Source organism: Heterocephalus glaber, unplaced genomic scaffold (assembly GCF_053883595.1).
Source record: "Heterocephalus glaber isolate CG9 unplaced genomic scaffold, H.glaber_assembly_v1.0 deba00001719, whole genome shotgun sequence".
Lineage (NCBI taxonomy): Eukaryota > Metazoa > Chordata > Mammalia > Rodentia > Bathyergidae > Heterocephalus > Heterocephalus glaber.
The window spans coordinates 2,284,151-2,302,381 of record NW_028258432.1 but is presented as its reverse complement, the minus strand read 5'-3'; the positions used below and the strand labels follow the sequence as shown (position 1 = coordinate 2,302,381).

The 18,231-nt window shown below is 38.2% G+C and overlaps 1 protein-coding gene and 1 long non-coding RNA gene across 4 annotated transcripts in view; one reads left to right on the top strand and one right to left on the bottom strand.

Moving 5' to 3' along the window:
• LOC147821728 (uncharacterized) overlaps window positions 1–17,793 on the bottom strand; it is a 27,981-nt gene extending 10,188 nt beyond the window's left edge. Inside the window, exons 1-2 of the long non-coding RNA XR_015446604.1 lie at window positions 17,658–17,793; window positions 15,704–15,754 (exon numbers count right to left, since the gene is read on the bottom strand). This is a non-coding gene — a long non-coding RNA (uncharacterized LOC147821728). The remainder of the gene's footprint in view (window positions 1–15,703; window positions 15,755–17,657) is intronic.
• Window positions 17,692–18,231, top strand: part of Cryl1 (crystallin lambda 1) — a 181,918-nt gene continuing 181,378 nt past the window's right edge. The window contains exon 1 of one of the 3 annotated variants that reach the window (XM_021236374.2): window positions 17,692–18,231. In XM_021236374.2, coding sequence (XP_021092033.1) covers window positions 18,191–18,231 — 41 coding nt within the window. In that variant the 5' untranslated portion in view covers window positions 17,692–18,190. The other 2 variants (XM_004854875.4, XM_087199402.1) reach the window with 2 other exon arrangements.

Sequence of the window (18,231 nt, the reverse complement as noted above, 5' to 3'; positions counted from 1 at the left end):
TGTAGTTTCTCATTCTTTGTGGCTGAGTGGTACTCCATTTTATAAAAAAGCCACATTTTCTTTATCCAGTCTCCAGTTGATGGGCAATTGGGCTGTTTCCAAGTTTTAGCTATTACAAATTGTGCCACTATGAACATGGGTGCAAATATATCACTGTGGTATGATTCTTATAATTCTTTTGGGGGGATACCAAGCAGGGAAACAGCTGGGTCAAATGGGACCTCTAATCCTAGTTTTTTGAGGTATCTCCATATTGATTTCCATAGTGGTTGCACCAGTCTACACTCCCACCAATAGTGGAGAAGGATTCCTTTTTCTCCCTCAACCCCACCAACATTTGTTATTGGTTGATTTCTTGATAGCAGGCATTCTTTCTGGGGTGAGGTGGAATCTCAGCATTGTTTTCATTTGCATCTCTTGAATGACCAGTGATGTTGAACATTTTTTCGTAAGTTTATTTGCTCTTTCTACTCCTTTGCCTGAGAAACGTCTCTTTATTAAAGAGGCTATCTTTCCTCCAGTGAGGGTGTTTGGAACCTTTGTCAAAGATGAGGTGGCTGAGTGTGTCTGGAGTTATTTCTGCATCTTCTGATCTGCTCCACTGGTCCTCAGGTCTGTTTCTTTGCCAGTACTAAGCTGTTTTTAATCACAGTAGCTTTGTAATATAGTTTCAAGTTGGGGATTGTGATACCCCCTGCCATGTCTCTGTTGCCTAGAATTACTTTTGCTATTCTAGGTCCCTTCTTGTTCCAAATGAATTCTCAGATTGTTTTCTCAAGGTCTGTGAATTATGCTGTTGGAATTTCAAATGGGATTGCATTGAATCTATATAGCAGTTTTGGAAGTATGGCCATTTTCACTATGTTGGTTCTTCCTACCAAGGAGCAAGGGATGTTTTTCCATTTTCAGATATCCTCTTCAATCTCTTTTTTCAGAGTGCTGTAGTTTTCAAAGTAGAGGTCTTTGATTTGTTTTGTTAGGTTGATTCCAAGGTATTACTTTTTTTTTTTTTACATGCAATTGTGAAAGGAGGTATTTCTCCAGTTCCTTTCTCAGTGAGTCTGTTGTTTGTATACAGGAAGGCTACTGATTTTTCTGTGTTATATGTTTGTTTTTGTGTGTTTGTGTTGTGTGCTTTGTATGCAGCTACTCTACTGAATTGGTTATTGAGTCTAGAAGACTTTTGGTGGAGTTCTTGATGTCTTCTATATAGAGCATCATGTCATCTGCAAATAATGACAATGTGACTTCTTCATTTCCTATCTTTATTCCTTTTATTTCTTTCTCTTGCCTAATTGTGGTGACTAATGCTTTCAGAACTATATTGATTGAGAGTGGTGATAGTGGACATCCTTGTCTTGTTCCTGATTTTAGTGTGAAGGATTTCAGTTTTTGACCATTTAGTATGATATTGGCTCTTAATTTTTCATACACGGTTTTTATCAGGTTGGGATGAAGACCATGTATTCCAATTTTCTGTAGGTTTTTTTTTTTTTTTATCATGAATGGGTGTTAGATTTTGCCAAATGCTTTTTCTGCATCTATTGAGATGATCATATGGTTTTTGTCCTTGGCTCTATTGATATAGTGTATTACATTGATTGATTTGTGTATGTTGAACCATCCCTGCATCCCTGGGATGAATCCCGCTTGGTCAGGCTGTATGGTCTTCTTGATGATCTTCTGCATTCAGTTTGACAGTGTCTTATCGAGGATTTTTGTGTCTGTTCATTCGCGACTTTGGCCTATAGTTCTCTTTTTCAGTTGGGTCTTTCTCTGCTTTGGGGATCAAGGTGGTACTTGCTTCCAGGAATGAATTTTGGAGTTTTGCTTCCCTTTCAATTTCACTGAAGAGTTTAAACAATAGTTGCAATAATTCTTCTCTAAATGTCTTGTAGAATTTAGCAGTGAAGCCATCAGGATCCAGGCTTTTCTTCATTGGTAAGTTTTTATTTAGTTTCAACTTCATTGATTGATATTGGGTTGTTTAGCATTTTTACGTCTTCTTTGTTCAACTTTGGTAATTCATATGTATCTAGAAATCTGTCCATTTCTTCTGTGTTGTCCATCTTATTGGCATAGAGGTTCTCAGAGTAGGTATTGATGATCCTCTGGATTTCTGCTGGGTCCATTGTAATTTCACCCTTTTCATTCCTATTTTCATGGATTTGGGCCTTTTCTTTATTTTTTTTTTCTAAGGTTGGCTAAGGGTTTGCCAATTTCGTTTATTCTTTTGAAGAACCAACTCTTGGCTTCATTGGTTTTTTTGTATTGTTCTCTTAGTCTCCTATTTCTGCTCTGATCTTTATAATTTCCTCCCTTGTGTGAGCTTTGGGTTTGCCCTGGTCTTCTGTTTTCAGAAGGTTAAGGCTCAGCCTCAGGTTGTTCATTTGAGCTCACTCTGTTTTCCTGAGTATTCACTGCTATAAATTTCCCTCATAAGACTGCTTTCATTGTGTCCCATAAATTCTAATATGTTTATTGGGATTGTTTAATTGTAGAAACTGTCTGATTTCTTCTTTAATTTCCTCTGTGACTCATTGGTTGTTCACAAGTGTGTTGTTCAATTTCCTTGTGTCTATGAAATTCTTGTGGTTTCTTTTGCTATTGATCTTCAATTTGATTGAACTATGATCTGATAATATACAGCAAATAATTTCAATTTTTTTGTATTTATTTAAACAGGTTCTATGAGCAAGTATGTGGTCTATTTTGGAGAATGAACTGTATGAAGCTGAAAAGAATGTGTATTCTGATTTTTGGGGACGGGACACTCTATGAACATCTCTTAAGTTATTTCTTCAAGATTTTGGTTGAATTCTTGTATTTTGTTATTTTTAGTCTAGTTGATCTATTTGTGACAGTGGGGTATTGAGGTCCCCCACTACTATTGTATTAGTGCTTATTTGATATTTCATGTCCGTTAAAATTCATTTTATATAGTTGGGTGCAGTAGTATTTCGTGAATATATATTTATGACTGTCATCTCTTCCTCTTGGATTGTTCCCTTTACAAGGTTTTAGTGGCCTTCTTTGTCTCTCTTAATTAGTGTTGGGTTGAAATACATTTTATCTGCAAATAGGATAGCTACTTTTGCTTTTTTGTGGGTTCCTGTCATGTGGAGTATTGTTTTCCACCCTTTAACTTTAAGTCTATGAGTTTCTTTTTGAATTAAGTGTGTTTCTTGTATGCAGCATATTTTTAAGATATTGCTTCTTGATCCATTCTGTCAGTCTATTTCTTTTGATTAGTGAATTGAGACCACTGACATTGATGTTTATTACTGATATGTATTGACTTATTTTTGTCCTGACCTTTTCCTGTTGGATTCTCCCCCTTTGCATTTAATTTCTTGTCTTGCCTGATAGATTCATTCTGCTGTGCCTCAAGGGGTTGCAACTCTCATTGTCTTTTCCTAGGATATTGTTTAAAAATTTTTGGAGTGCTGGTTTAGTGTTCATGAAGTTCCTCATGTATTCTTTTTTGTGAAAGTATCTTATTTCTCCATCAATTTTGAAAGATAGTTTTGCAGGGTACATCAATCTAGGTTGGAGCTTGTTTTCTTTTAAGGCTTGAAATACTTCACTCCAGGCTCTTCTTGACTTGAGGGTTTGTGTTGAGAAGTCTGCTATGATTCTGATGGGCTTTCCTTGTATGTGATTTGTTTCTTTTCTCTAACTGTTTGTAGGATTTTGTTCTTCTGTTGGGTTTCTGGAATCTTGACTATTATATGCCTAGGTGTAATTTTTTTTTTTTGATCAAGGGTAGTTGGAGTGTTATATGCCTCACATATCTGTATGTCAAGTTCTTTTCCCCTGCTTGGGAAGTTTTCTGCCATTACTTCTATGAACAGTTTTTTATGTTGTTTGCACTATCTCCTGTTTTTTCATTGACTCTGATCAGTCCTATATTGTTCTTCTTTGCATCATGTAGCAGTTGCTGGATTGATTTCTAGTTGTCCCTTGCTATTTTTAAGAAATTTTTCTTTTCCTGGTCACTAATTGCAATCCTGTCTTCTATATCTGATATTCTGTCCTCACATTGCCTCATTCTGCTATGTAAACTTTCAATGGAGTTTTTAATCTCCTGGAAATCTGTTTGCATCTGTTTTATAGATTACATTTGTATCCTATGCTTGGATTCCCTCATGTTCTTCAGCTCCTCTAGTTTTTCATCTGTGTCTGCTCTAGAGTTATTAATCATGTCTTTCACAAAGGACACAATCTCTGCTGTTTTCTGAGAAATTATTTCTGATTTCAGTTTTTCCAGATCTTCTTTTGTTGCCAGTTCAGGGAGTCCAGGTGGTTGAGTTTCAGATTTTTCCATCTTGTTGCCCCTTGAAGTTGCCTTTGGTGATCTGGAAGCCTAGTTTTCAGTGCTGTTTAGGTGTCTTCTCATTTCAAACAATGCAGTCTGCTGCGCCTTTATTGAGGTGACTCTTTGCTCTCCCAGTGTGGTTCAACTGTCAGCAAGCCTCAGAAAGGCCTTCTCTCTGCTGCTCACCACTATGCCAATTCTTGAGTTCAGAATGTTGCCCTTCTGGATCCCCATGCTGGGGTGTTGTCCTAGCAGGATTCTGGCTGCAGCCTTTGGACACTTACTGATGATATCTGAGTGGGTCTCTGGCTGGGCCCTGGGTGCCTGTGCACCTGTTTTCCAGGTGTTCCTTTGGCTGGGGCCTGTGCAACCAAGCTGCTGGTGTCCAGGTGAGCTTCTGGCTGCTGTCTCTTAAGTAAAATTTTTATCATTATGAGAAAACTCCATAAAGCTTGAAGTTCTCATAATTCCATACCTCAAGTCTAAATTTTATCTGATATAAACAATTACATTTTTCTAATCATTTAAAAAATACTATGATGCATTAAAATGGGGTAATATTTTGGTCATATAATCTTTTTGTTCCTATCATTCTTAAGGCAACTATTGTTTCTAAAATAATTTCATTCTTTGTATTTAAGCCGAGCCCTGACAATCAAGTTTTTGTCCATCATTTTGCATTTTATTTTAACTTGTTTTTTGTTTTGTTTTGGTACCAGGGATCAAACTCGGGACCCTGCACTTGTAAGGCAGGCAGTGGCATCAGTGAGCTAAATCCTCAGCCATTAATTTGTTTTGAACGTAATGTTCTTTGCTCTTTTTCGGCTTCTCTTATTTCTGTTAGATATTCTGCTTTTGGGTTTGTTGGTTTGGTTTTGCAATCTATAGGGTGGGGGTGCTGTATGTTAGTTTAACATCTAGAGATGAATTTGGAATCCATGCTCTGATCCACATAGAATTAATATCAAACTGCCAAAATAAATATACTAGGAGAATGATGTGTTCTTTCCCTTGCTTTTGGAAGTAAGCAGAAGAAAGCTTCTAGATTATCATTAGTTTTAGGAATAAGCCTGCTATGTGCTTCATAAGGGAAAATGAATTATTGGGCCTTAACCTTACGTTTGTAACTTAATTGATGACTAACTATTAGGCATGTCCTAACAGTGACTTATGCAATAAAAAGAAACAAAACTGAGTAAATGAATGACTCAGTGAATCTGAGGGCTGCACCATGCAGTGCTGAAAATAAGGACACTAGGACCCCACATGAAAGCGCAGCCACCATGGCTGTAGTCATAACTGCAGAGAAAGTGGGGCTGTGCTATTAAAAGGATAGGAAGTTTCAGATAATTTGTGGAGAAGACAGCATAGGATTTGGAATGGCTATAGGTCTGTAGAGCAATTTGAATATCTAAAAATCTCACCTTGTAAAAAGAGGCCTTTCCCAACCATTTATTCCAAAAAGCATCTCCCTCACCCTCATCATTCTCCATACCCTTACCCTGTTTTATTTCCTATATGACACTTATCATGACCTGAATTTTAATTTTTTTATATATTATGCCCCTTATCTGTCTCCTTGTTTAGTTCCTGTATCTTTTACAAGCTCCATGAGGCTTGAGGGTTTTATCTGTGTTGGTCACTACTTTGTCCCCTCTTTCTAGATGAGATATCTAATAGAGTAGCCATGTCGCTACTTAAATTAGAATTAACTAAAATAAAAAGTAATTTCCTCAGCCATGTCAGCCCTATTTCAAGTGTCAATAGCCACATATGACTGGTGGCAACCATATTTAAAAGTAGGTCAGTCAGTTTTCCATCACTGTGAAAATAATTGCTGAGACAACCAACTCAAAGGGAAGAACATTTCAACCATAGCAGAAAGTTATCTTAGCACTGATTTAGAATAATGACTAGTTCACAGGCCATGCTCAACCAATATTTAATGAATGAATGTTAAATAAATGGAAGGTGTTGAATTTACCTTTTTTAATCTCTTGTTTTCTGTAATATGATGAAAACAAATATTGTGAGGATTCACAAATGTGGTTATGTAAATAGGAAGGACTCAGATTTCACTGGCTCTCCTCCCATCCCACATGACACACATGGCTTTCTTCAGACCCTTCCTTGACAACTGCCACTTGGAGACCCCTTATAGGCCACTTCTACCAGTGACTAACTTGGCATTGATGACAATCAGCCGACCAATGTGTCTCCAAAAGTATTCAGATTCACAATTAAAAAAAAAAGTCTGGAGGTCAGAATTCAACCAACATCAAAATGTCTATGGGACCCTAGAACACTTTGGTTGATTTTCTAGTCTTCATGGAGTCCCATACCAATTAATAATGTTCTCTTTTCCAGGTTTGGCCATGTGGGTAGCTCTCTGCCCTTTGGAATTCCTCAGGAGCACCTCTCTGTCACTTTGCAGCTGCAGCTACACCCACCAAACCTCTGGCCAGATGAAAGGCCACTAGACTGAGTCCTTCTATTACTGGAGGTTAATATCCTTATTGACCCTTGCTCCTTAGAAACATGGGAGACAATTTTTGATGGAAAGAATGGGTTTATTCAATGCTAGCACTGAAGGAGACTAAGAGGCCTTTGCTTCAAATCTCTGTCTTCTTGTGTTCATATGTGAAAGGGCTTGTATTGTGGGAAAAGTAAAGTGGAATACAACAAAATAATCCAGGAAATTCCCACACCATTTCATCTCCTGGTCATTCTCAGATTTCTTTCTGTCTTGTTAAAACAAAAGGAGAAGCCAGGTGCACTGGTTCCAGCACCATGGGACTCTCAGGTAAGAAGATCACAAACTCAAGGCCAGCTTGGGCAATTTATTGAGACACTCTCTTGCGAAAAAAAAAGAAAAAGGACTGGGGATGTAGCTCAATGCAAAGGCAAAAGCACAACAAAAAACAAAAAAAACCCAGAACAAAGCCAATAAATACCTCCTCCCCAAACTTCAGCCTCCTTCTGCCAACATCCACATTTTCTTTTCAAATGGATACAGTACTTTCTTGACAGATGTGTTACTTCTCCATCTATTTATCTGAGCTGAGGAAGTGATGGGAGTGGCTGTTTCAGCTCTCAGTCTGGGGAAGTTGGAGAAGTAGCTATTTCTTTAAAAAAAAAAATCCTAATTTTTAAAGATCCATCTCAACCTCTTGGTTATACTTCATGCCCACTTCACACCATCACACAAACTTCCTTGGCCTTTGCTTTTGCCTGTACAAATTATTTACAGGAATAGCATTTTCAGATTACAGACCCCATCAGTTCATTAGGCATAGCCCAGCCAATGGGCTTCAGTAATACCTCATCTCCAGCTTAGCAAGGTCTTTATCTTACCTGTAAATAACTTAGGGTACAAAATGGATAGCTGCTGATTCATTTCTTCAAATCTTCACCTTGGACTCCATTCCCGATTGTGCAAGCTGGCAAGGCTGAAGAAAGCTGAGTTGAGTGTCCTCACTGTGACTGTCTGGAGGTGGGGGAGGCAGCCTGGACTTGGGGTCCAGGTCTCCACTTGCTACAGGGACCTGGCTCTTTCACCTGGTCTTTTCTGCCTAGTTTTACTTCCTTTAGGCTGGAGAGCTGGACTGGATTCAACACTTTTTTTCTTCAAGCTCTTTCTGATTAAAGAGATTTACGGTATCTTTATCTCAAAGGCACTTCTCAGGGTTTGAGAACTTATCTTCTGGATTTATCCTAGTTTTCTACCATTGATAGGAGTTTGTGGTCATTTTAGTATATAGAAAAATGATTCAAGAACTCATTTTTTATTTAAATGATTATTATTCAATTTATTAAAATTATAGTACCAACACCTTTAGATTTTGAAAGTCACTGGCAAATCATGTATATTTTTTAAAGTACAGAAAAAATGTTAACAATCACCTTTAAGGGGTATTGGAATTTACTAAATTAATTAAACACAGGGTTTAGAAGATTTTTGGTTTTTGCAGTGCCCAGGATCAAACCCAGGACCTATGTATGTCAGGCAAGTGCTACACCACTGAGCACCCACAGTATTTTTAAAGTGCAACTATAAATATACTGCATTAAATTTCCTCTTTGTGCTTTTCAACTAGTCTGACTTAACAAAGCTCCTCCAAATACAAATAAGGCTTGTAATCTAATAAAACTTATAAATGCTATAAAAGTGATCTTAAAGTTCTCTTTCATGTTCCAAAACTATGCAAGATATTAGGAAGATCTAATTTAAAAATACTAAATATTGTCAAGTCAGTTTTTCAACTATACATTTTGTGGAAAACTGACTAACATCCATCGTATGAATGTATCTCAAATTGTTTTTCCATTTGTCAGTTGAATGATTGCTAGGTGTTTCTATTTTTTTATTATAAGTAATGCAAACACAAACATTTGCATACAGGTTTTTGTATAACCTAAATTTTCATTTCATTTGGTTAAATAATTAGGAGTAGGAGAGAACCAAAATAGCAGGGTAGTAATCAGCAGCAAAATTTAGCCTCTCTAAGACCCAGAATTTTAACCCTGAGAAGTTTAAGCTCAGACCTGGGGTTCTGTCCTCCACAATGAGAAGCCTGGACTAGTTAGTTATGTACCTCTCAGAAGCAGCTCGGTCGGAAAGTGCTGGCATTCAGTACAGCAGGCTGCTTGAACCCTTGCCCTATTACCTACATCCAGCACAGTTCAGAGATTTTATCTCTTCCTCCATCTACCAATGTGAGAAAGGACTCATCTTGACTTAAATTGTTGCCTCAACCCGGGGTGAATGGACAGAGGGCCCTCTGTAAAGCTAGGTGGAGAAAACCATGACTTGCTGGATTCTAAGACTATGGGTCCTGGAAAGAAACCACTCTTTCAAAAATATAAAGAATTTTTGTTTCTTTTTTTGGACTCATTTTTTTCTCTTTTGTCTTCACTGCTTTTTGTGCGGGGTGGGGGGTGGTTTGAGGAATTTTTTTTTCTTTTTTTCCTTTTAACCATTGCTTTTTCATTCTTTTTTCTTTTTCTTCTTTTTCTTGTTTGTTTTTTTCAGTTACACTTATATAATTCTATTAACATTCTTCTACTCCTTAATAGGATCCTTTATCTCACTTTTTTCCTCCTCCTTCTCATCTTCCACTGACTAATTTTTCAAAATGTTCTCCTTTCATTCTCCATGAAAGGATCCCTAATAGAAATCCAAGGCTACTGAAGTATGGGCAGCAGAAGTGACTAACGTGAGGACAAAGTGTCAGAACTAAAAGACAGGGCTGCTGTTGGAGACCAGTTATTCAGAGATACCTTAAAAACAACCACAGAACTTGAAAAATGGATCCAACTGGTGCTAGATGATGCAAAGAAGACTAAGATTAATTGGAATTAGTAAAAGACAGCACAAACGACATAAAAACCTATTTACAGAAATACAACAGTACCTCAGTTCATAAACTTAATTCTTTCCACCATTCTAGTTGCAAACCAAATTGGTCACAAACTGAATCAAATTTCCCCATAAGGTCAACATTGAACCTAACCATTGAATCTGATTTGGTTTGCAACCAGAATCATGGAAAGAATTAAGTTCACAAACTGAGGTACCAGTGTATAGCAGAAAACTTTCCAAATATAGGGAAAGAATTAAACATACAGATAAGCGAGGCATACAGAACCCCAAATAGTCATGATTAGAAAAGAACCTCTCCATGATACATTATAGTCAAAATCCTAGAAGTCTAATATAAGGACCAAATCATACAAGCTGTTAGGGAAAAGCAATGCATCATTTATAAAGGTAAACCCATTAGAATTACAGCAGACTTCTCAACACAAACTTTATATGCCAGAGAGCTTGGAGTAAAGTGTTTTAAGCCCTAAAAGAAAATTATTTCCAACCCAGATTGGAACTATCTTTCAAAATTGATAGAGAAATAAAGTATTTCCATGACAATGAACACTTTAAGGAATTCATGACCATCAAACCAGGACTAGAAAGAATTTTCAAGGATATCCTAGAAAGAGCCAATGCAGCCAATAATGACAAAAAGTCTTATAGGATGAATACACCTAAGGAAAGGGGGAAAAAACTCAAGGAAATCAGCAACAGGAAAATAATGCCATGACAGAAATAAGTCAGTACCTTTTAGTAATAATGTCAGTGATCTCAGTAACCCAATAAAAAAACACAGACTGGCATAATGGATCAAGAAACAAAACTAAATGATTTGCTATATACAAGTAACACAATTAGTCCAAAAAGAAATTCAGAGACTAAAAATTAAAGGTTAGAAAACAATGTTTCATGCAATGGGAAGTCCCTAAAAAGCAGGAATATTCTATATTCAGACTTCCAGCCAAAACTGACTAGAAGAGGCAAAGAAGGCCACTACATGTTGGTTAAGGGAAAAATTCAACAAGAAGAGATAACAATTATGAACATATATGCACCAAACACTGGCAAGCCCAACTTCATAAGACAAAAACTGCTGGACATAAAAATCAGATAAACACCAACCCAATTATCACAGGTGACCTCAATACCCCAATGTCACAAATAGATCAATCAGACATAAAATCAACAAAGAAATATCAGAGTTGGGCCAAAACATTGAACAAATAGATAATAGATATCTAAAGAGTGTTCCACCCAAGAACAACAGAATACACATCCTTCTCAGCAGCACATGGGACTTTCTCCAAAACAGATGCCATGCTAGACCATAAAGTGTGCTAAAAGTAAATGTAAAAGAATCAAAATAATCCAATGCATACTATCAGATCAAGGTGCAATGAAACTAAATATCAGTGGCTAAAGAAATCACAAAAACCATGCAAACACATGGAAATGAAATAGTACCCTCTTGAATAATTAATAGGTCATAGAAGAAATTAGACAGTTCTTAGAATCAAACAATAACACAAGTACAACATACTATGACCTATGGGATACAATGAAAGCAACCCTAAGAGGGAAGTCTATACCTGTGAATGTCCACCTCAGAAAAACAAAGTGAACTCCTTTAAACAACTTAATGATGTACCTCAAGGTCCTAGAAAAACAACAATAATCCAAATCCAAAGCTAATACAAGGAAAGAAATTAAAACATCAAAACAGAAGTTAATGAAATTGAGACTAAAATTACTATAAAGAATCAATGAAAGAATAAACAAAAATAGACAAATCCCTAGCTAATCTTACCAATCAAAAGGAAAGGACCCAAATCAATGCAATTAGAAATTTTAAAAGGTGAAATTACAATAGAGATGATCAAAATCAATATTATTAGTGACCGCTTTGAGAACTTGTACTCTAATAAATTGGAGAAATCAGAAGAAATTGATAGATTTTTAGATACATGTGAATTACCAAAACTTACCATTATAAAAATCCTAAAAAATCCAATAATAAGCAATTAAATTAAACCTTTACAAAAACTACCAACTAAGGAAAACCCAGGTCCCCATGGATTCACTCTGAATTCTACAAGAATTTGAAAGAAGACCTAATGCCAACAGTCCTCAAAATAACAAAATTGAAAGGGAAGCAGTATGCCTAAAGTCATTTCTAGAAGCTAGCTTTACACTGATTCTGAAACCATAAAAGGATCCAACCAAAAAAGAGAACTACAGGCCAGTCTCTTTAATTAACATAGATGCAAAAACCCCTAACAAGACACTAGCAAACAGAATGCCAAAATCACCAAAAAGATGACCATCATGACCAAGTAGGATTCATCCCAGGGATTTAGAGATGGTTCAACAACCACAAATCAGTAAATGTAATACATCACATAAACAAAAACAAGAAGAAAAATTACATGATCATCTCAATTGTCAAAACCCTTTGACAAAACCCAACATTCACTCATGATGAACACCCCAAAGAAAATAAGTATAGAAGGACTTTACCTCAATCTAATATGTCATTTATGACAAACCAATAGCCAATATAATATTAAATGGGGAAAAGCTGAAAGCCTTCCCTCTAAAATGAAGAATACAGTATGTCCAGTATCACCACTCCTATTCAATGCAGTTCTCAAAACATTAGACAGAGCAATCAGGCAAGAGAAAAAAATAAAAGGGATATGTATAAGAAAGAAAGAAGAGAAATTACTGTTATTTGAAGATGACATGATCCTTTACATAAAGGACCAAAAAATTACACTAAAAGACTCCTAGAATTAGTAACCAAATTAGCAGGATACAAAGTCAACACATGAAAATGAACAGCACTCCTTTACACCAGTAATAAACTCATAAAGAAAGAAATTAGGAAAATAGTACCATTTACAATAGCATCAAGACAAACATTGAACTTAGACCCATATATCTCACTATGTACTAAACTAAAATCAAATTGGATCAAAGATCTCAATGTTAAAACAGAAACACTTAATCTGCCAGAAGATAAAACAGATAAAACTTTTGAAGACCTAGGCATAGGTAAGAACTTTTGAACAGAACTCAAACTACGGAAGAAATAATACCAAGAATTAAAAAATTTAATAATATCAAATTAAAAATTTCTGCATAGCAAAGGAAACAGTCAACAGAATGAAAAGACAACCTACATAATGGGAAAAAAATTTGCCAGCTATTCCCGACAGAAGACTAATATAAAGAACTAAAAAAAAAAAAAGACATAAAAAACTAAAAAAAAAAAATTAGACTCCCAAAGTAAAAGACCCAATCAAAAAAATGGTCCAGTGTAATGAACAGACACTTATTAGAAGATGTAAAAATGGCCAATAAATACATGAAAAAATGTTCATCATCTCTGGCCATTAGAGAGTGTAAATTATAACATTGAGATTCTATCTTACTCCAGAGAGAATGGCTATCATCCAGAAATCAAATAATAACAAATGCTGGTAAGGCTGCAGGGGAAAAGGAACCCTTCTACAATGTTAGTTGGAATGTAAACTAGTACAACCACTATGGAAATCATTATGGAGATTCCTAAAAAACTAATAGTAGAAATTCTATTCAACCCAGTTATTCCCTTTCCAGGTATCTTCCTGAAAGATTTAGAAGACATAATATTACAGTGATACATGCATACCCATGTTTATAGCAACACAATTCATAGTAGCTAAAGCTTGGAAGAGATGTGATGAATAGATAAAGAAAATGAAAATAAGGTATTTATACACAATGGAGTACTACTCTACCACAAAAAAGAATAAACTTGAAACATTTGTAGGCAAGTGGATTCACCTTGAGACCATAACGTTGAGTGAAATAAATCAAACACATGAACTAAATATCACATGGTTTGTGCTGTATGAGAAACACAAAATATAAGTAAAGATCAGAATAAAAGAAATAATTGGAAGCAGGGAGATAGATCTTTTATAAATGGGAAGGAGACCAACAGATGGGGCGGTAAGAAAACAATTAAGATGTGTTGTATACATGTACCGACTCCCCATGAGGAATGTGATCATTATGTACTACAAAGATGTACAAATAAAAAATAAAAGTTGAAGGAAAAAAAGAATAGTTCTGGGTCACTGTGTATGTATAACTTTATAAGAAACTGCCAAAATGTTTTCCACATGGGATGTGTTATCCTACATTCCTAACAGGAATGCATGAGTTTCTGTTGTTTTACATTCTCTTCAGCACTTGCAACTGTCATTTTTGCTTTTTTAAATTTTAGCCACTCCATTAGGTAGGTAGCACATCGTGATTTTAATTAGCACTTCCCTCATAACTAACGATATTGTTTGGAGTTTTAAAATCTTGTTATTTCTTGATGGCAGCCATCTTAGTGGATATGACGTGTCATCTCACTTGTGTTCGTCTAATGATTAGTGACACTGAGCAATTTCTCTTATGGTTAGTGACCATTTCTGTATCTTCTTTGGAGAAATGTCTAATCAAGTTCTTTGCTCATTTTTAAGTCAAGTTGTTTTTTGCTTTTGTTGTTCATTTTTGCCATTTACTTATTTATTTTTGTGGTGCTGGGATTGAATCCAGGGGCTGACACACATCAGGCGAGAACAGCACCGACAATATTCACGTCTTTGTTTTGGTCATTTTAAATCTTTTTCTATTAAGAAGGCTTTATGTACTTATCATACAAGTACTATAACAGATGTCGTTTGAAAATATTTTTCCCAGTTTGTGGCCTGCATTTTTACTCTGTTGTCTTTGCAAAAGAGTAAGTTCTTATTTTTGCTGAAGTCAGATTTGTCAACCTCTCCAATGTTTATGCTTTTGGTAGCACATCTAAAAATATAGTGGTTTATTATAAGGTCACAAAGTTTTCTCCTATGTTTTATTTTAGATGTTTAGTGGTTTTAGGTTTTATAGTAAGTCTATGATACATTTTGAATAAATTTTTGTATATGGTGGGAGCTAAGGATCAATGTGATATGATTATTGCCTATGTATGTCCAATTGCTCCAGCAGTGTTTGCCAAAAAGACTAGCCTTTTCTCATTGAATTATCTTTGTATGTGTCTTAGTTAGCTCTGGCTGCTATAGCAAGTATCCACTCTGGCTGTTGTGGCTTATGACCACTAGAATTCTATTTCTCACAGTTCTGGAATCTGGAAATCTGAAAACAGGATATTAACAATGTGCAGGTCTGGTGTGCTACATGGGAGAAAGAGGGAAGACAGCCCCTTAGGGTCCCTTTTATAAGAGCACCACACTCTACTACTCTCAATACTTCACTTCAGACAACAGATGTGTGTGGGTTTCTCTCCCACAACAATTTAATTCATTTCTTCAGCAAACACTGACCAAGTACCCTAAAATTTAACTCAGTTTTGAAACTCAGTGTCTGGAGTCAACACAGGCTGAATAGGTTAAGGGCTTAGTCCACAAACTGCCCCTACTTCAGACAACAGTCACAAGGGTGTGAGGCACTCTGGCCAGGAACACAAGACAAAGACCAAATACAGTAGTATCCTGATATTAGCCCATATTCTATTGGTGTAACATATAGAAGCTGGGTGCTTTGTAAAGAAAAGGCTTATTACCTTAACAGTTTTGGAGCCGTGAGTATATGGCTGCATCTGTATGGCCTGAGCCCTCCAGATACATCACAGTATGGTAGAGAAGCAGGAGTGAAGGAGGACCGTGCAGACATGGCTGACAGAATGGCCTCCATTTACAAAAACCCCCTCTTGTGACAGTCAACCAGGAACCCTAGAAAACGACATTTATCCCTTGTAAGGGTGATGTCCTCAGTGCCCTAACCACCTCTCACTAGGCCACATTTCCACAAGGTTCCACCCACACTGCCACACTGAGAATGAAGATTCCGGCACATAAGCCTTTGGGAGACAAGCCACATTCTAACCAGAGCACCCCTTCCTTACTCACAGGATGCATTCATTCCCAGATGCCCATGGAGATCTGAAACGAGAGAGTACTGAAGGGCTGGGGATTTACCTCAGTGGTTCCAGCGCCTGCCTCACAAGCGCAGGGTCCTGAGTTTGATCCCTGGTACCAAAAAAAAAAAGACAGTACTGAACCCTACATATGTTGTTTGTTTCTATATATGCATACCTCCGATAAAGTTTAATTTATAAATTAAGCAGAATAAGATCAGGAATAACAATAATAAAAGTATAAAAATATACTTTAATAAAAGTTACTTAAAACATGCATTTTTAAATTTCTTGAACTTTGCATTTAATATTTTCAGACTGCGGGCAACTGAAATCATGGAAAGCAAACCGACAGATGAGGCTGTACAACTGATACATTTCTAAATTACAGTATCACAGGCTTGCAAAACTGAAACTTTATACCCACTAAACAGTAACTCCCTCTTTCCCCCTCTCCCTAGTCTTATGCGTATTTTCATACCACACTCTCTTGATTAGTTAGCTGCATGGAAGTGTTGATATCAGAGTTCTAAATTTTTTCCCCTAAAATCATTACATTCCTTTAAATACGATTGGATTTTGGGATGCAGTTAATTACTTGGCATCAGGCTGGTCCTTCTGAGGCTTGCTTTTAATCTTTCTTAGGGTGAAATCCATATAAGTTTTTAGGACTAATTTAGCCCCACTACTAAGGCAACATATTTCTGAAAATTTTGCTGAAATTCTCTGTCTTATGAGGTCTTCCAGATGGCTGGTGGGAACACAAATCTTTTTGGCCTTGTAGGAGCTCCGGGGATTGTTCAACCCACTGCTTTCTGGAATTATCCTGTGATCAGTTCCTCTCTATTCAAAGATCGATACTTAGCTGAAGGCTAGAGGGGCATGTTCTACAGAGCCCTGGAGCCCTCTCCTCTGACCATTCTCCTTCTGTTGATAATAGGCCCTGCAAATTCTGGTCATTTGGCTTTTGCACCTGTTACCCCACCTTGGCCAAAAGGAGATGCTCTCTGAAAATGTCATATTTAAACCCACTGCTCATTTGTATATATTAATCATGTTTTCAATATTTTCTATTAAAACTATGCTGAAGTAAGTACAGGATCTGAAAGACTGGCCTCAAATTCTTATGCTTATGTGATCTTCCTGTCTCAGCCTCCTGAGCAGTGGGGACAATGGGCATGTGCCACCTCTCCTGTTGCAGGCCTAGAACTTTATTAGCAAACAGAAAACATTGCAGTGGGCAGGAAATCATAGGGTTTTCATTCTGTGGGGCCTTGACCTATTTCACTGCCCATATGTGCAGCTACAGAACCAGCTGCACAGCCCTGGGGTGTGGAGCCCTCAAGCAGAACGTGCAGGGATGCTGGGGGCGGTGGTGAGTCCTTTCTCTACAAGACTATGACACTTCCTCAGGGAGGTCACGCAAATTTAAACCTGTCTTCAGTTGTGCAGAAAGAGTTGCACTGAAGACTCTGCTGCAGAAAAGGGAGTATTATCAACCTACTTAATTTAGCCAGTCTGGTAGGTGAATGACGACTTGTGCTTATTCTGTTACTTTTCATGTAAGTGAGGCTACCTTTTCAAATGTTAAAGTTTCATTTGTTAAACTGTTCTTTAAAACTCAGCCTCTCCTACTGAGGTTTCTCTGTCCCTAGCACTGGCTCTGGAGAAACGAAGGAAGAGCACCACCCATGTTTTGGCTGTCCCTGCACTGGAGAGTCCCAGCCTAGGCACTTATCATCCTGCACTGAAGGACTGTGACATTGTGCCCTTTGCTGTGCCGTGTGGACAGACTCTTATCATGCAGTATTAAGATCCCGTCTCCTCTCTTCCCGGTTCCAAAAGGGCCAGGTGTCAGGGCACGAGGGGCATTTCTTGGAAGGAGAAAGGTTTAACAGGAAGGAGAGAGAGGGAGGAAGAGGAGGGTGGAAGAGGGGAAAAGGGGGGAAGGGGGGAAGGGAGGAGGGAGAGGGAGGGGGTGGGAGGAGGAGGGAGGAGGAGCAAGTACAACCTACAATTGCTATTAGCTCAGCAGCCAGAATTCCACGTCCTTCCGCTTCTCAAGGCACCGCATCTGGCGGCTGCCGTTTCTGCCAGTCCAAAGCTCTGTGAAGCGGGGCCGAAGGGACCTTCCTTGGAAACGAGTCAGGGGGCAAACCCGGCAGCTGCTGCGCTTCCTGCCTGAGCCGGCGTGCGCTGCACAGCGCTGAAGTCTGCAGACGCGATAACTCGGGAACTTCTTCAGTGTTCGCGGCCGTGCCGTGCCAACCTGGCAGGGCCCTTCGAGGGCCACTGACTTTACAGCGCACAGCAGAGACAAACACACGTAGGACTGGAGTCCGAGCTTCGGCTTCCCAACCAGGCCCAGCGCCAAGCTCTTCACCGTAGCGCGCGCTCGCCGGGACCCACACCCCGCCCCGCTGGCGCGTGCGCAGTCCTTCGGCCCGGACGCCCCGCCCCGCCCCGCCCCGCCCCGCCCCGCCCGTAGTCTGGGTCTCCGCTCGCCAGGGTCCTCCCTGCTTAGGCTCTGCTGCTCGCGCTCGCGGCCATGGCGACATCGGCGGTGGGTGCGGTGGTGATCGTCGGCAG